The sequence below is a fragment of the Maniola jurtina genome, chromosome 2 (genome assembly GCF_905333055.1).
Source record: "Maniola jurtina chromosome 2, ilManJurt1.1, whole genome shotgun sequence".
Classification (NCBI taxonomy): domain Eukaryota; kingdom Metazoa; phylum Arthropoda; class Insecta; order Lepidoptera; family Nymphalidae; genus Maniola; species Maniola jurtina.
This window is the reverse complement of record NC_060030.1, coordinates 2749800-2764745: the sequence shown is the minus strand read 5'-3', so window position 1 is coordinate 2764745 and position 14946 is coordinate 2749800. Positions and strand designations below refer to the sequence as shown.

The following is a 14946-nucleotide window of genomic DNA, read 5'->3' as shown; positions in this document are numbered from 1 at the left end:
ACTATCCCGCACAGATCACTATATACAGTCTAAAGACAGATAGGACAGTGCAAAAGTTAACGGTTAGTTCCGTTGTAGCCGCATAGCGCTAGTGTCGCAAAAAGTGTTGGGACACAATCCGACCTTGTGTCGATGTCGATATCGATAGCATAGTGATGTCCCATGACAACGTTGAAACGGGGTACCTTTATAATTTTATTTTTTTTGCATATATTTAGGTGTAAAATAAAACAACTTATCAAATTCAGTTTTATATTTCTTGCTTCTTAATCTATACACTTTATATATTTACCAAAAGTCATCTTTGAGGATCCTTCTGAAAATAGCCTTTGCTTCTTGTTTTCTTTGATAAACATTTCTTTTATTCTTTTAATAAAATACCTGCACTTGGTTGTCAAATTGGCTGTAAAGGAATAATATTATTTTATTAATGAAAAATTAAATTATATAAACAAGAAATTATGTATGAAAAACTACATGGATTCTTAATGAGACGACTGATAGTTGGTACCTACATATTAAAATTGGTCTAATAATAATATAACCGATTGATTAAAAAATACAGCTATAAACTAAACTAAAACTAGAGGACTAGGAGGATTTTTAAAGATCCAGTGGGAAGTGTTTGATTTTTAGGGATAAAAAGTTGCCTATGTCAATTACTAGATGCAAGCTACCTCAGTACCAAATCTCATACAAATCGGCTAAGAGGATGATGGGTTTTATGGAATCCCGTGGGAACTCTTTGATTTTCTGGGATAAAACGTAGCCTATGTTGATCCCCAGAATATAGGCTAACTCTGTACCAAATTTCGTCAATATAGGTTAAACTGTTGGGCTCTGAAAAGGTAGCAGACAGACAGACAGACACACTTTCGCATTTATAATATTAGTATGGAAGTATGGATAAAATCTACTGTATGGACATCAGTACAGTGTTAAAGTAGTGGTTCCGTGGAGACCATCACATCAATATTTGTATTGCATATAAGGCAATGTTAGCAAAGAATAAATAAAATAGTTACTAGACAGAGGACAGATAATTTTGTACTAACTCACCACTAATTATTATTATTGTACTTTGAGTGGATACTGTTGAATCTTCTGAATGTTGAATTCTGTTGATCTGAAGTTGGTTGTAAAGCATAATAAAATTGTGATCACTGAAATCATGTTCAGCTGAAAAAAGAATTTTACACAATTTATTCACATGAAATATGGTATGAAAGCACAAAGTAAAAACTATGTTAGGGAATACCTAGTGCTTAATACATCTTTAACATGAAATCAACTTACCTAATGAGCTCAGGAATTCCGTGAAGTATTTTCCTTTTCAGTAAACAAGTAGAGATAACCATGCGTACGTCGGGTTCCCATACCACCCCATACTGTCGAACTGATGTCTATCGAAGTGCTTCTGGCATACGTGTCTGTTCAACAATTGAGCCTTCGGCAAAGCACTGAGTCCTATATTTAGAGGAATTAATTGGGATCACCACAATTCCCATAATTTATTAACCTTTGGAGACAACAACAATAAACAATATGGCTTCCCAGTATATATACCACAGAGCAAGGTACATACTACTCTCTAACGAGAGAATAGTATGCCACAGAGTCTATGTATATAGCCATCGACTAGAAAAAAGAATATGGCTGCAGCTTGTTGCGATACTAGCGCTTTGCGGCTAAGAAAGAACTAAAGGTGTCACGGGCCTGCTATCCCGGTCAGCGGCCGGTGACGAACTAAACAATGGCCGATTGTGTAAACACCACAGGCCACGCTACGCCACGATTCCTTTGAAGTGTGCCCAAAAAACCGACAACTCCCCGATTGCGCGCCACGATTGACAATTGTCCGCCATCATATACCATTACCCCCTGTACACAATGGCGATGGCCTGTAGTGGGCCCGCATGGGCCATTGTGTACTGGGGCCTTTAAAGCTGAATCAGTAACAGGCAAGCGAACGGAAGTTACCGCTGGACCGGATGTGAATGCCGATCTAAAATAATTGCATATTGCAATAACTCGTTGAAAATTGGCATAATCTAAACGGTAGAGGGTGAAATATAACACTCTCCATTGTGTTACATAAATAACCTCCAGTCTCCATGTAGAACAAACTGCATTCAAATACTGTAACTATTAGTAGGTAAAAACATAAGTAGGTACACAAAAAATGGCGTAGAAGGGCTAAAAGCGCTGTGCGAGCTTTCGGTTCCTCTTTCTCTTTCCGATAGAAAAGAAATATATACAAAGGTAATAACTGTAGTAAATAAAAGTTTTTAAATCATCGATGTTTTAAATACAATACTTATTAGTTACTAACAAAGGTTTTGATAATATTGTGATTGAAGGTAATGAAATCTGCTATCTACCTATTTACCTAACTATTTCGCACTATTTCAAATTATCGTCGTGGAAATTTTTGCGAAAGTTTTGATATTCTACATAATATTATAAAACTTAGTAGATTTGTACGAGAATTTTATGTATTGTGTAAAGATTGTGTATCAATTAGTATTTATCATCTAACCCGCAGAAAACCTATAATAGATAAGTAGTAGTAGATACATATTATATGCTACTTAAAACTAGAGCTTTAAAAGCTTCTAAGTCCTAATTGGTAATTTCAAGTTGACTTTAACTGCGCCGTAAATCTGTTATTAAAAACTTAAACATTAGACATGTCCATACACATACCTATATACAATTTTCCACGACTCTGGCCGTTGATAAAATAAATCAACCACTGCACTGGTTTGGAAGTTCTTTCCCGATAATAATCAGGTTTGCGAGCATTTCTGTCGGCAGCTTTTCAACTTTTTGGCGCAGGTCCCTACCGACTTTGTTTGGCGCAGAGTCAAGTGGTATCAATCATAATTGGTTGGTTTTTGCGACTTCGAGGAGCTCGCTGCGTGCACGCACGTCCGGGCGGTGCGGTGCGCGGGTGCGGGGCGGCGGGGGGTGTCACTGTGCAAATGCACTCGTAAACCTGGCGCGAGGTCAACGCACCCCTTCTCCGCACGCCGCGCACCCCGGACCTATAAAAACATTTACAAATATGTATTTCTTTAGTTTACCTAGGTAGGACTTGTAATTAGATACATAAAGATCAGAGATAGTAATTTTATATATCCACAATTACCTCCACAGTTACAAGGGCTGACTTGTAATTGATAAAAAATATCTCGTCTTATCACTAAATGAGATCATCGACGAGGGTTAACTGGTCATTTAATAATAGAAGATAGAAAATACTGTTGTAAAATGGCTTTATTCAAGACCCAAGACTAGAATATAATACATACGCAGATAAGAGAGAAGGACTCCTCTCTTATCTACGTATATACGCCAGGGCAGGTTTCTGCCTTGGCTACCGCTGGCGACGGCTCTGGCAGCATTACATCTTATCACCAGTTGCTATCGCAGTCGAGTGTGAACCAGTCATTTAGTGAAAGATACATAAAAAATCTAAATATATGAAAAACGAGAAAGCACGAGAAAGTGACTGACTGATCTATTAACGCATAGCTCAAACTACTGGACGGGTCGGACTGAAATTTGGCATGCAGATTGCTATTATGACGTAGGCATCCGCTAAGAAAGGATTTTTGAAAATTAAATCCCTAACGAGGTAAAATAGGGGTTTCTTTGCATAATTTACGCGGACGAAGTCGCGGATGTAAGCTAGTACTGCTATAAAATGGGTAATACTCAAAACTTGAATTAGTACTAGAAAAGCTCTACGCTTTTGCTGCACTAGGCTTTAATTCGCTCTTATCTGCGTATGTAGGTAGTACATTTATGTTAAAATCGCACTGGAAATCGTCGGAGTTGTTAAACAAAATTATTCTCGTTATCTCAAAGCCTCATAAAATTCATTCATGATTTCCAAGTTACCTCAAAATAATAAAATAAATTTAGCTTTAATGCTGCTCAATGAAGTTTAAAGATAGGTTGTATGTTCATTCACACACACGCTTCGTATTAAATAGCTGTTAGCTACCTACACGAAAATGCCTTTTATCTGCTTATAATAAGTAAGTATCTAGTTATGGTATTATTGCACGCGTTGTAAAAGATACACTTAGGGTCAAAATACCAACACGATACGACGTCGCATCGTGGCAGGTGGCGCATCGCGATACGATGTTGTGTCGTTGGAAATCTACGACGTGCATCGCATCGCTACGAAATCCAGGAAATAAAGCGCATACATCTTTCCAAGGTGCTGTTTTCATATTTACGTAGGTATATTTTTAACCCCCAACCCAAAAAGGGGGATGTTATAAGTTTGACGTGTGATCTGTGTATATGTCTGTGGCATCGTAGCTCCTAAACTAATGATCCGATTTTAATTTAGTTTTTTTGTTTGAAAGGTGGCTTGATCGAGAGTGTTTTTAGCTATAATCCAAGAAAATCGGTTCAGCCGTTTGAAAGTTATCAGCTCTTTTCTAGTAATCTTCACTTGTCGGGGGTGAAATAATTTTTAATTTACATTTGTTATAATCTTCTTCTATTATCGCTCTTTATTATCGCTCATTATGGATAGTTAATTTTATTGGCCTAAGTACATCATGTTGGATAGTCAGGATTCAGGCGTAGACTCTCTAAGTCCCTTCCAGCATCAGTTTTCCTCTCCACTTTTTATATGGGTATCTTTGAGTCAAAAGCGAATCGCGACATCTTCTTGGCAGGCTCGCTCCATTTTAGGCTGCATCATCACTTACCAGGTCTGATTGCAGCTAAGCGGTAGTCTAAAAAAATGCATACTTTGCAATTATTTTACATTTCCCTGCTGTGACCTGGCATCATCCCTAAACCTAAATTACGAAGTTATTTTAGTTAGTTTAGTAGTTTATTAAGGTTTAGGTACGAGTAGTTAGATAAATCATTCTAAAATCTAAAGGGGAAGCCACAACAGCGAGCTGAGCGACTCATGAGCCGCGTTTAGTGGCTAATTTGAACGGTTCGTTCCGTGTTTAATAACCGAGCGGCAACTTCAATTTTATCCATGTATAAAACTGAGCAACTCATAAGCAGCTCAGCTCGCAGGTATGAATCTTCCTTAAGGTTACATGCTTTACATCTAAATTAATGTTTTTACAACAATGTCTCGTATGTACCTACTCTAACAATACGTTCTTGGGAACCGCGAAAGTACAATGAGAAATTCACATTATTCAATTATAAATCATTTCTGAAATGGTTTCAAGTCGATTTCACAATTTAATAATCTCATACAATATTACCTTCTAATCACAGACTCGTAACAGAGACATGAATTATGTGTGTTATATTTTCTTTTATTTCTTTAAGGGCCTAGCGCGCGTACCAAACGCGACAACTTCATCTCTCGGAGCACCTCCAGTCCCATCTCGCCGTGACCACGCCTCTATTACTGGATCGAAATTTCGATAATTTTAAATCATTGGAGGGAAGCCTTTGCCCATATGTAGGATAAAACAGACTAAATTGAGATTTGATTAGATTAGAGTCGTGGTAGGAGTTAATATCTACCTAGGTACATTATTATGTTGTTAAACCACAAAATAAGCTTAAAATCATTGTTAAAGACCTGAACATTGGGCTACTTCTTATCCCGGAAAATTAGAGTTCTTACGAAGTACGCGTCAAGTCGAGATGGCAATTGGAGTGGGGATGACACCTCGCACAGCCCCCGCGCTAACCCGGTGCGGGATGGCGCGGGTGACGTACGGGTGTACGGGGCTTCCCCCTACCTCATATCCCGATTGCCATCTCGGCCTGTCGCGCACTATAGTTATCAATAAAATCAATATTATTATTATTTATGTAACGCGCGTTGGGTAAGTGACTCCGGTGGCAAGTTGGTCACACGGCGTGCGCCAACGCATGTCGGGTCTGAGGCGAACGCCCTCGCGGGAAACAATACGCCTCCTATTATTTTACGATTGCCGACCGAGCTCCGACTCATACTCCGACATGACCCTATTAGCTCCTTACAAACCTATACACTGCCTACTCGAGGCTGAACGCCGCACACACGATACTAACTTTTAGTATCGGCGATAGACGATTCTGCGATTACATTGGTGCTACTTCGTGATCTGCTGAGCTCAAATGTATCAAAACCGCGTCCGACAGCGATTATATTATTGATGCTAGAAGATAAGAGACTTCAAGTGACGTGTGCACTTAAGTCTTTAAGTCTTAAACTTAAGTCTTTAAGTCTTAAACTTTCAAATTCCAGTTTCAGCAGTTGGCTTTCACTTGGATACCTAACACGTGAAAATTTATTATGCCTATACTCTTAGTATTTACGTTTGCCAACTGAGCACCGTTTCATACTCCGACATGGCCTTATTAGCTTCTTTACATACCTATACACTGCCTACTCGAGACTAGAACCGGCAGCACACACGATACTCTTAGTATCGGCGACTGGCGATCGGCGAGCGTCACATCCGCCAGCCAGTTTCAGCGAAAGGCTTTCGTTGTGACTTAGACACTTACCACCATGTGAAATTCTAAAATTCAGTCGCAATTTTTGTATCGAAACGGATCGCAGCTATTTTCTTGTTTTTAGTCCGAATGGGAAAGCATCCACACTATTGTGTCATGAGCAGACGATGTGAAAAGCAGACTAATACCTGCTACTATTCGCTAGGTATTCTGTGCCAATACCCACCATTTGCGTGCAAGTGCAGACCGGGTACTAGCCCGCTCGTAATTGATGATGATTAAGCTGTGATAGCCTAGTGGTTAGAACGTCCGCCTCCTAATCGGAGGTCGGGGGTTCGATCCCGGGCACGCACCACTAACTTTTCTGTTATGTGCGTTTTAAGCAATTAAACATCACTTGCTTTAATGGTGAAGGAAAACATCGTGAGGAAACCTGCATACCTGAGAGTTCTCCGTGTTCTCAAAGGAGTGTGAAGTCTGCCAATCCGCATTGGGCCAGCGTGGCGGACTATGGCCTAAACCCTTCTCATTTTGAAAGGAGACCCGTACTCAGTAGTGGGGTGGAAATGGGTTGATCGATGAATTCCCATGAACGATACGAACAACCGTGTCGATGAGTATTTTCCACCGTTCACGGATAGTTCACGGGCTTTCGCGCATTTCCATGTGAGCGAAGAGCGGGAATAATGAATAATCAAATTACTTGCAATTGTTGCTTCGAGCTTTCGAATACTAGCCAATAAATCCAATCGCCGATCATCGATGCTAAAGTATCGTGTGTGCTCTGGCTCTCACGTATAGCTCAAGCGACTAGCGTGCGACTATTACCTACCTACGCGCATGGAGTACGATGACTCGATGACACATTAGCTCGAAATCCTGCCCCTGTATTACCAATTTTGTGATTCTATAATAAAAAATTGCGCTATAAAAGCCTGTAAAAATAAATAAAGGTATTTTTTTATTCAGATACAAGTTAGCTCTTGATTGCATTCTGACCTGGTGGTAAGTGATGATGCAGTCTAAGATAGAAGCGGGCTAACCTGAAAGGGGTATGGCAGTTTTTATTAAATCTATACTCCTTTAGTTTCTACACAGCACTACCGTTTTCCTCTGTGGCACTACACCGGAATGCTATATAGCTTGGCGACACGGCTTTGCCCGCAGGGTGGTAACTAGTCACGGCCGAAGCCTCTCACCAGACTATTTTACAATAGATTTAATCTATGCGCAAGAGGTTAAATTATAATCTTAGTCACATAAACATCGTAACCAGGCTTCCAGTTTTATAAGAGCCCCAAAAGCTAATTAACACGAGCTTACCACAAAACCCGGGAACAAACACGGTTTCCACATCCTACCAGGAAATAAAGCGGCTTCTTAAACGTTCCGAGCCGTGCAATCTCTATTAAGAGCATAATGGACCGGCACACGCTGACGCCCGAACAAACAGACAAACTGACGTGATCCGTACCTACCATAAGGCGCCGGTCCCATAGAGAACGTTCTATTATTCGGTTTGCTGGAAACTCTTTCATAGTGTAGGTACGACAAGATAAAAGTTATAAAATAAAAAAATATAAAATTGGAAATATACTTAATAAAAAACCAGTCAAGTGCGAGTTGGACTCGCATACGAAGGGTTCCGTACGGTCGTACAAGATACCTACCACTTTTATGTAGGTGTAGAATACTGCTAGGTTAATGTCGGACTGCACCAACTATATTTAGTAAATTAATTTTTTCGTGAACGAGGTCAACCTTATAAATCATTTTACAAAAATTACAGTGACCGCGCTATACAGAACTCTGAAAAACCGTTGGCTGTGGAATCGAGGCCTAAGTAACTATACCTATTCATAAAGCGCTGCACCTCAGAAGTTACCGCAAAGTAAATTCTACTTAAGCGTTGCCTCCATTCAAGTTTACTTGTCTTTGCTGATGTTTTCTAACTCGTAAGTAGATAGCAAAGTACCTACCTAAGTCGGCACTATCTATTGTACTTCTTGCCTTCAACCATGTTGTATCTTTTTACCTACTTTATTACCTACTAGCGACCTGCCCCGGCTTCGCACGGGTGCAATTTTTTTATTTTATCGTGAAATGATAATATTATCTTCAGTATGCACGCGTAAGATAACAACGGAGATGATTCTCGGCCACTGTGCTCTCAGCCAACCAATACAAAAGTACTACACATGACGGCAGCAGAGCGCGGAGATCTGAGATCCTGTAAGGTTCTGTCCACAGCCTCAACATGGCTCTATGACCTCATGGTGATTGGGATTAATCCATTATGCGTATAAGTAAGCGTTTCAGTGCTTTTATTTCGGCAGAATCGAAAAGCTCTGAAAGCTTTTTAGTTCCATCAAAACTATATCAGCGCTATCTAACGCAAATGTTGAAAACTACGTACGGTTATGATTTAATGAATCTTCCCTAGATGGCAGCACATCAACTTATGCAGCATGTTTTTATTGTTATAAAATGGATAAAGAATGTTAATAATGTTAAACATATGATTTGAAACAATGGTATTTTGTTTATGATATTTAATTTGAACTCTATTTTGTAAAATGTTTTTGATTATCAATTTTTTTTCTACTTTTATCTATTGTCTACGTCATTTAAAAATCAATGTCATATTGACAAATTGCTTTACAAAATGACAAAATGCATCGCCGTTATCCGTTTGTCAGTGTCAATTTCGTACGGTAATGAGCGGTTGTGGTGTTTTTGTATTAGAATTAATAATTGATAATAAAACGATCATGTTAAACAAAGTGCTAAATAAATAAATTGTACAAAATAAGCCAATTACAATAAATAATAATATTTGTTATCTATAATAATATTCTGTAAGCTAACATTTTTAATTTAATAGTGAAAGATGGACGGAAATCTCAGCCTGTGTTAGTTTAGCGTATCGTTTTGTTGCTGTTCAAAAAAATAATAATATGAACTATTTAAGTACAGGAGAAAAGTGAAGATTCCACAGTGTTTTGTAAGTGATTATTAATTATTATTATGAGCGGTCTGTGAACTCCATGCTATACTGGTCAATAATAGTTTAGGCACATTTTTTGTTATCAGTTTTTTTGTACGTAATTATTAATCATCTTGTAAGTTTCACTTCAGTAGTCACTGAAGCAATACATTGTTTTCTATAAATTGTATATGAACTAAATCATTCATCTACTTCCTACAATTTTTGGTCCCTTTAAGTAAATACTTTTATATATTTTTTTTTATAGAATACAAGCTGATACCAGTAATTTCGCGCGCCGAACTATGTTTTAAATTCTGTGGTAACCCATTGATTTTCCATAGTAAAAAGTATCTTATATCCATCTCAGAATCCATTATTAATTTTATTCTTTATTTGTACACCACAACATGTAACAAAAAATAGAGTCATAGGTAAGAAAAGAAGAAGGAAGTAGAATACAAAAGCTGGCCTTAGCTATTATTTACTAGCAATCTTTGCCAGGCATCCTGGAAATTGTAGAATTTAAGGAGATTTAACTTACGGGAAAAGTAAAATAATTCCTAGTGTTTTTCCTAATTATTTACTTATCTGTTATCATTTTACAGATGATCAAATGCAGTTATGGCTAGCGATGAGTCCAGTGTGCGAGTTGCAGTCAGGTTGGTTTACTTACCTTACCTTACTTACTTACTTAGTAATATATCATATAGATAAACAAATAATCTATGGCACCAAACATAAGATACCTTGGTTGATAGAGTATTAAACAATTATTTTAATAAAATTATTTTCTGTGGCTCTGAAAATGGCTTAACATGAAGAGGACTGAATATTATTAAGTTCTCTTCCTCACAACTTTTTTCCAATCTGTGGCAATGTTGTACAAAATGAATAGAATAGAATCCAACACATATTGAACACAAATAAACAATATACACATGGATAACATAAAACACAAAACAATCAACATAAAGATAACACCTTAAAATCCAACTTCACCTAAACTAAGTGTCTATATCATATGTAGTGCCAATGAAAAGATAATGAAGATAATCTTTTTTTAAATATATACCAATAATGATTGGTTCTTAAAAATCCTGTAGAAACCTCTTATATTTCTGGGATAAAAAGTAGCCTATGTCCAACTCAGGGGTGCAAGATATCTCTGTACCAAACATTGAATTTGATTACGTGGTTGAGCCATTAAAATGGAACAGACACACTTTCGCATTTATAGTATGGATTCTAATAAATATAGCTAAATAAGTACTTAACTACTATAGGTTAAGATCCTATTGAGATGTTAAGTAATACCCAGCCATTTAAATGGTATTACCACATATGACATTATAGGCTCACAAAAGAGCAAAAGACATAAGTTAAGCAACATTTCCTAACATTTGACACATTTATGCCAATTCAGTGTTAGGAGTACCTAACTATGCTATTTGTAATAACTTAAATAAACATCGCAAACTAGTGAAGTAGACAAGTGAATTGTGTAAGCAATAAAATTAGTATCTTTTGTATTTGTACAACTAGTACATACTTACTTAGATATTTGCAAACCACTCATCCTAAACATGCATGTATGCAGTGCAGAAATATATTAAAAGAAGTTCTAAAAAGTGCAAAAAATAATGTTGAAGTTCTTTTACATTGCATCCCTCAATCTATGCATTTTAGGTATTATAAGACCCTGTATGTGATTTTTTTTCTATTGCTCTGACTCTATTACTGTCTACTTTCTAAAGACCGATCTCATTGGTTGGTTTTCCAAACATGTGACATTAGATTATGTTAGGTATTATCATAGTTTGTGGAATCAATGGTATTTAGTGTGCCAACTAAATTAATTCACTTCAAGAATGGTACCTACCTATAAATAAGAGTGTCCAACTAAAGTAATTAACTTATTAAACATACCTACTTAAAGCACTTAACTAAATAGGCATCAAGAGTTACTCAATGATAATTTCTGCTTTATATCATTCTGTATTCTTCTCAGTCAGTTCACCAATTAGTTGAGTAAATAATTGCTCTTAGTTTGACGAATTTTACTTTTTAACCCTCGATCAAAAAAGAGGGGTTTTATAAGTTTGACGTGTGTATCTGTGTATCTGTCTGTGACATCGTAGCTTGTAAACTAATGAACCGATTTTAATTTGGTTTGAAAGGTGGCTTGATCGAGAGTGTTTTTAGCTATAATCCAAGAAAATCGGTTCAGCCGTTTGAAAGTTGTCAGCTCTTTTCTAGTTATTACTGTAACCTTCACTATTGTGGGCATAATGTAGTTATTATGCAGTGTTCCAAATGTGGCTCCTAGAAACTATAAGTTCTAACTTTTAATACAAGCAAAGCTGCACTTAGATAAATTTTCTGATGTTTCTTCTGATCTTCTCCTTACAAAATTTTTCTTTCCAAAAGGGAGTACTTTTCCTTTACCGATTTCGGTAGCAGTTTTCCAATTCGGTAAGTCGGAAACCGGTCAGGATAATCGTGTTTGGACTTATATATTTTGTTCTCATGAAGTTTCAATCCTGTTAAGTAGGTGCATTAAAAAGCCTTTACTTAGGCTTTTTAATTTAAATTTGTCAAGCCTTAAGTTAGCCGTTTTCGAGTATTTTTCCTGATACACGACTTGTTTCCCAACACATTGCAAACGATAAAATCACCCTTCCAATTTGCCCTTGCAACTCGGCGCCTACAGGACGGCGGGCACCGGCATGGCAACGCGCCCTACCCCAACAGTCCCCTGCCCTGCTTAATATAATATCCTGTGACTTTAGAAAATTAGGGCTTGCTTGCTGGTTGTTTATTGATTCTTTATGTCGCGTAAATCCTTCCTATGAATAACTTATCGTATCCAAGGGGAAATATACCTACATTTTCATAATGTGATTCTAGAATAAGTAATTATAATACGTGATCTTAAGCGATCGATGTCCTTGTTCTATTTATTCTGTATCCATAATCCATTTGCTGCCTGAATTTTATCTATTTAGCCCCTTTTAGGGGTTGAGTTTTCAAAAATCCCTAGCGGATGTCTATGTTGTAATACCTACCTAGCTAACTTTCTGCGTGCCGAATTTTAGGCCGATCCTTCCAATAGTTTGTTTGCTGTGCGTTGATAGATCAGTCAGTCAGTCAGTCGCCTTAGACCCACTGACTGAGGAATTTAAACCGAACGAAGCCAGCGTGGCTCAATTAGTTTCATATGCGTTTTAGTAAAGGTCATTGAAAAAGCAACGAACAAATCCAAAGACTTCTAAGGTACATAGATGTCATTGAAAAAATCCCTTGATTGAATAACTTCTTTCAAATTCCTTCCTTCCATAAGTTAATTAAAGGCATTGCTATAAAATTGCGGCCAGGTGAAACCTCGTTTTTATCGCTGAAATAATCATTCCGTTACCAAAGACTTTATAGTCTAGACAAGTGCAACGTTTCCTAACATTAGGAGTACTAAAATTTTTATTGGTTCGTGTAATCTTTTGAAAAGAGAAAGAGGTTGCGCAATTTATTGCCTATTTTCATTACAATGGGCAATAGTTCTACGCGTAAATAGAGTAGTTAAGTAATTTGCTTGTCTAATTTGTTTGTAGGTAACTAACTAATCTTATTTCGATCTGTTTTGACTCTGGAGCGACAACGGACACGCCTTCCTATTGATTGCCAGAACTTTTCTATGTTATATTATAATACTAATCCGAGAGTAAAAATGTACATAATACAAATGGCTAAATAATAAAATTGGTGGTTAATTTACCACCATAATATTATATTTAGGTCATATATCTCTTCATCTTAATAGCCGGACATAAAGTAGGTACTTATGCAAATCTCCCACTTAACAACATGGAATAAATACGTATGCAAACAATAAACATGCCACAAATAAAAACTCCATTAACTTGCAGCGTTGTTATTACGATCACTTGGATTCTCTATGCTGTACCTATTATAGTTGCTTCTTGTATTATAAAGCTTTGTCATCTACCAATAATCATTCGTCATCAGTCATCACTAATGACAGTCGATCACCATGAACTATGACCTCTCGATGGTTGTTAACACGAATCACATACCTACTTACTCTAACTTTATTGAGTAACTTATAGCTTAAATTATAATTAAAATCTATTATATAGGTACTTAAGTTAATTAATCCTACTAGTTTTTCTTGTTTTGCTACTTATGTCGTCAGATAAAAAATAGCGACATGAAAAATATGTAAGTATGGTCCTACGGAAAAACAATATGATAGGTTCGTTCTAATAAGTTTCCAATTTAAAGGAACTGTGCCAATATAAATAAACCCAGACTCCAATAATTAGGAGAGTCCAGTGTTTAATGTAACCCAGGTTCCAAAAATCTTCGCCCGGTGGAGACCATTGTTAAAGAAAACACTAATTTTATTATGCACTTTTTAATTTTTTTTTTAAATTTCATTGCAGCCATTTTAAAATTCTTATGTTTGTTTTATAGCGGCAATAGAAATAAACATTATGTGAAAAAAAATTCAGCTCTACCCATTACGGTTTAAGAGATACAGACTGCTGACAGACAGACGGACGGATGAACAGACGGACAGTGGAGGCTTAGTAATAGGGTCCCGTTGGCATCCTTTGGGTACGGAACCCAAAAAAAGAACTGTGACATTATAAAAAACACAGACTCCAATAGTTCTGTGAATTCGGCGGTCTTAGCTGTTTTAAATGTAACCCACGTTTCGAAAATCCTTCGTCCGGTGAGGTCGTTAATTTATCAATCGCGTCTTGGCCGCATTTCGTACGTTCAGATTGTAGATAAATCAATGTAAACGCACCAAAGTGCCGCCATGATGTACTTCGCAAATTAAATTTACCCTGACCGCTCAAAACATTCGGGGGCATTGCAAATTAGTGCAATAGTTTCCTTGATCGGAATGCCGATTGCTGTAACCATGATAGTCGGTTGAGGTAGATATCTAGTATTTGGCGCCAGGAACATAGTTTAAGAGTTATTATTCGCCAAGAATATGTCTGTACTTGCTTGTTTTTCCAACAGCAGTAATCTAGCTTAGAAGGAATTACTTCTGAAAAATTGACATATTCTGAAAACTACTTTATAGGTTGAAGGTTATACCTATTAACTAATCGATTTATTTACAGTTAGTTTCATTATTCGATATCATTCCAATGTTGATAAGAGCTTGCAAGATTTGATGTTTTCTAGGGTTTCGTACCTCCAAAGAAACATGGAACCCACAAAGGACTACTACGTTGTCTGCTTGCCTGTGACCTGTCACACAGAACATCTGTAAAGACTCGTCAATGGATTCAAAACCTATAGGGTACTTCCCGTTCCTGCCAAATCCTGAAATTTGGCAGGTAAGAAAATCCGAAAACCGTGAATTTATAGTTCCATCAAAAAAAAAATGTTATTTCTTGTGCGAGACCGGCTGTCATTTGACCGGTTTATTTTACCCATGGAATCACCTTAATTTTGAATTGAAATTAACATCA

At 37.1% G+C, this 14946-nt stretch overlaps 1 protein-coding gene and 1 long non-coding RNA gene across 3 annotated transcripts in view; one reads left to right on the top strand and one right to left on the bottom strand.

The window, feature by feature from the left end:
- Nucleotides 1–237: 237 nt before the first annotated feature.
- Nucleotides 238–1620, bottom strand: LOC123871034. Its single transcript, XR_006797196.1, has 3 exons — nt 1297–1620; nt 1060–1179; nt 238–403 (listed from the first exon to the last, which is right to left on the bottom strand). It is a non-coding gene; the product is annotated as an uncharacterized LOC123871034 (long non-coding RNA).
- A 7528-nt stretch (nt 1621–9148) lies between these two features.
- LOC123870853 (kinesin-like protein KIF21A) overlaps nt 9149–14946 on the top strand; it is a 68558-nt gene continuing 62760 nt past the window's right edge. For both annotated transcript variants that reach the window (XM_045914325.1, XM_045914335.1), the window contains exons 1-2: nt 9149–9454; nt 10045–10098. In XM_045914325.1, the coding sequence (XP_045770281.1) occupies nt 10061–10098 (38 nt within the window). In that variant the 5' untranslated portion in view covers nt 9149–9454; nt 10045–10060. The remainder of the gene's footprint in view (nt 9455–10044; nt 10099–14946) is intronic.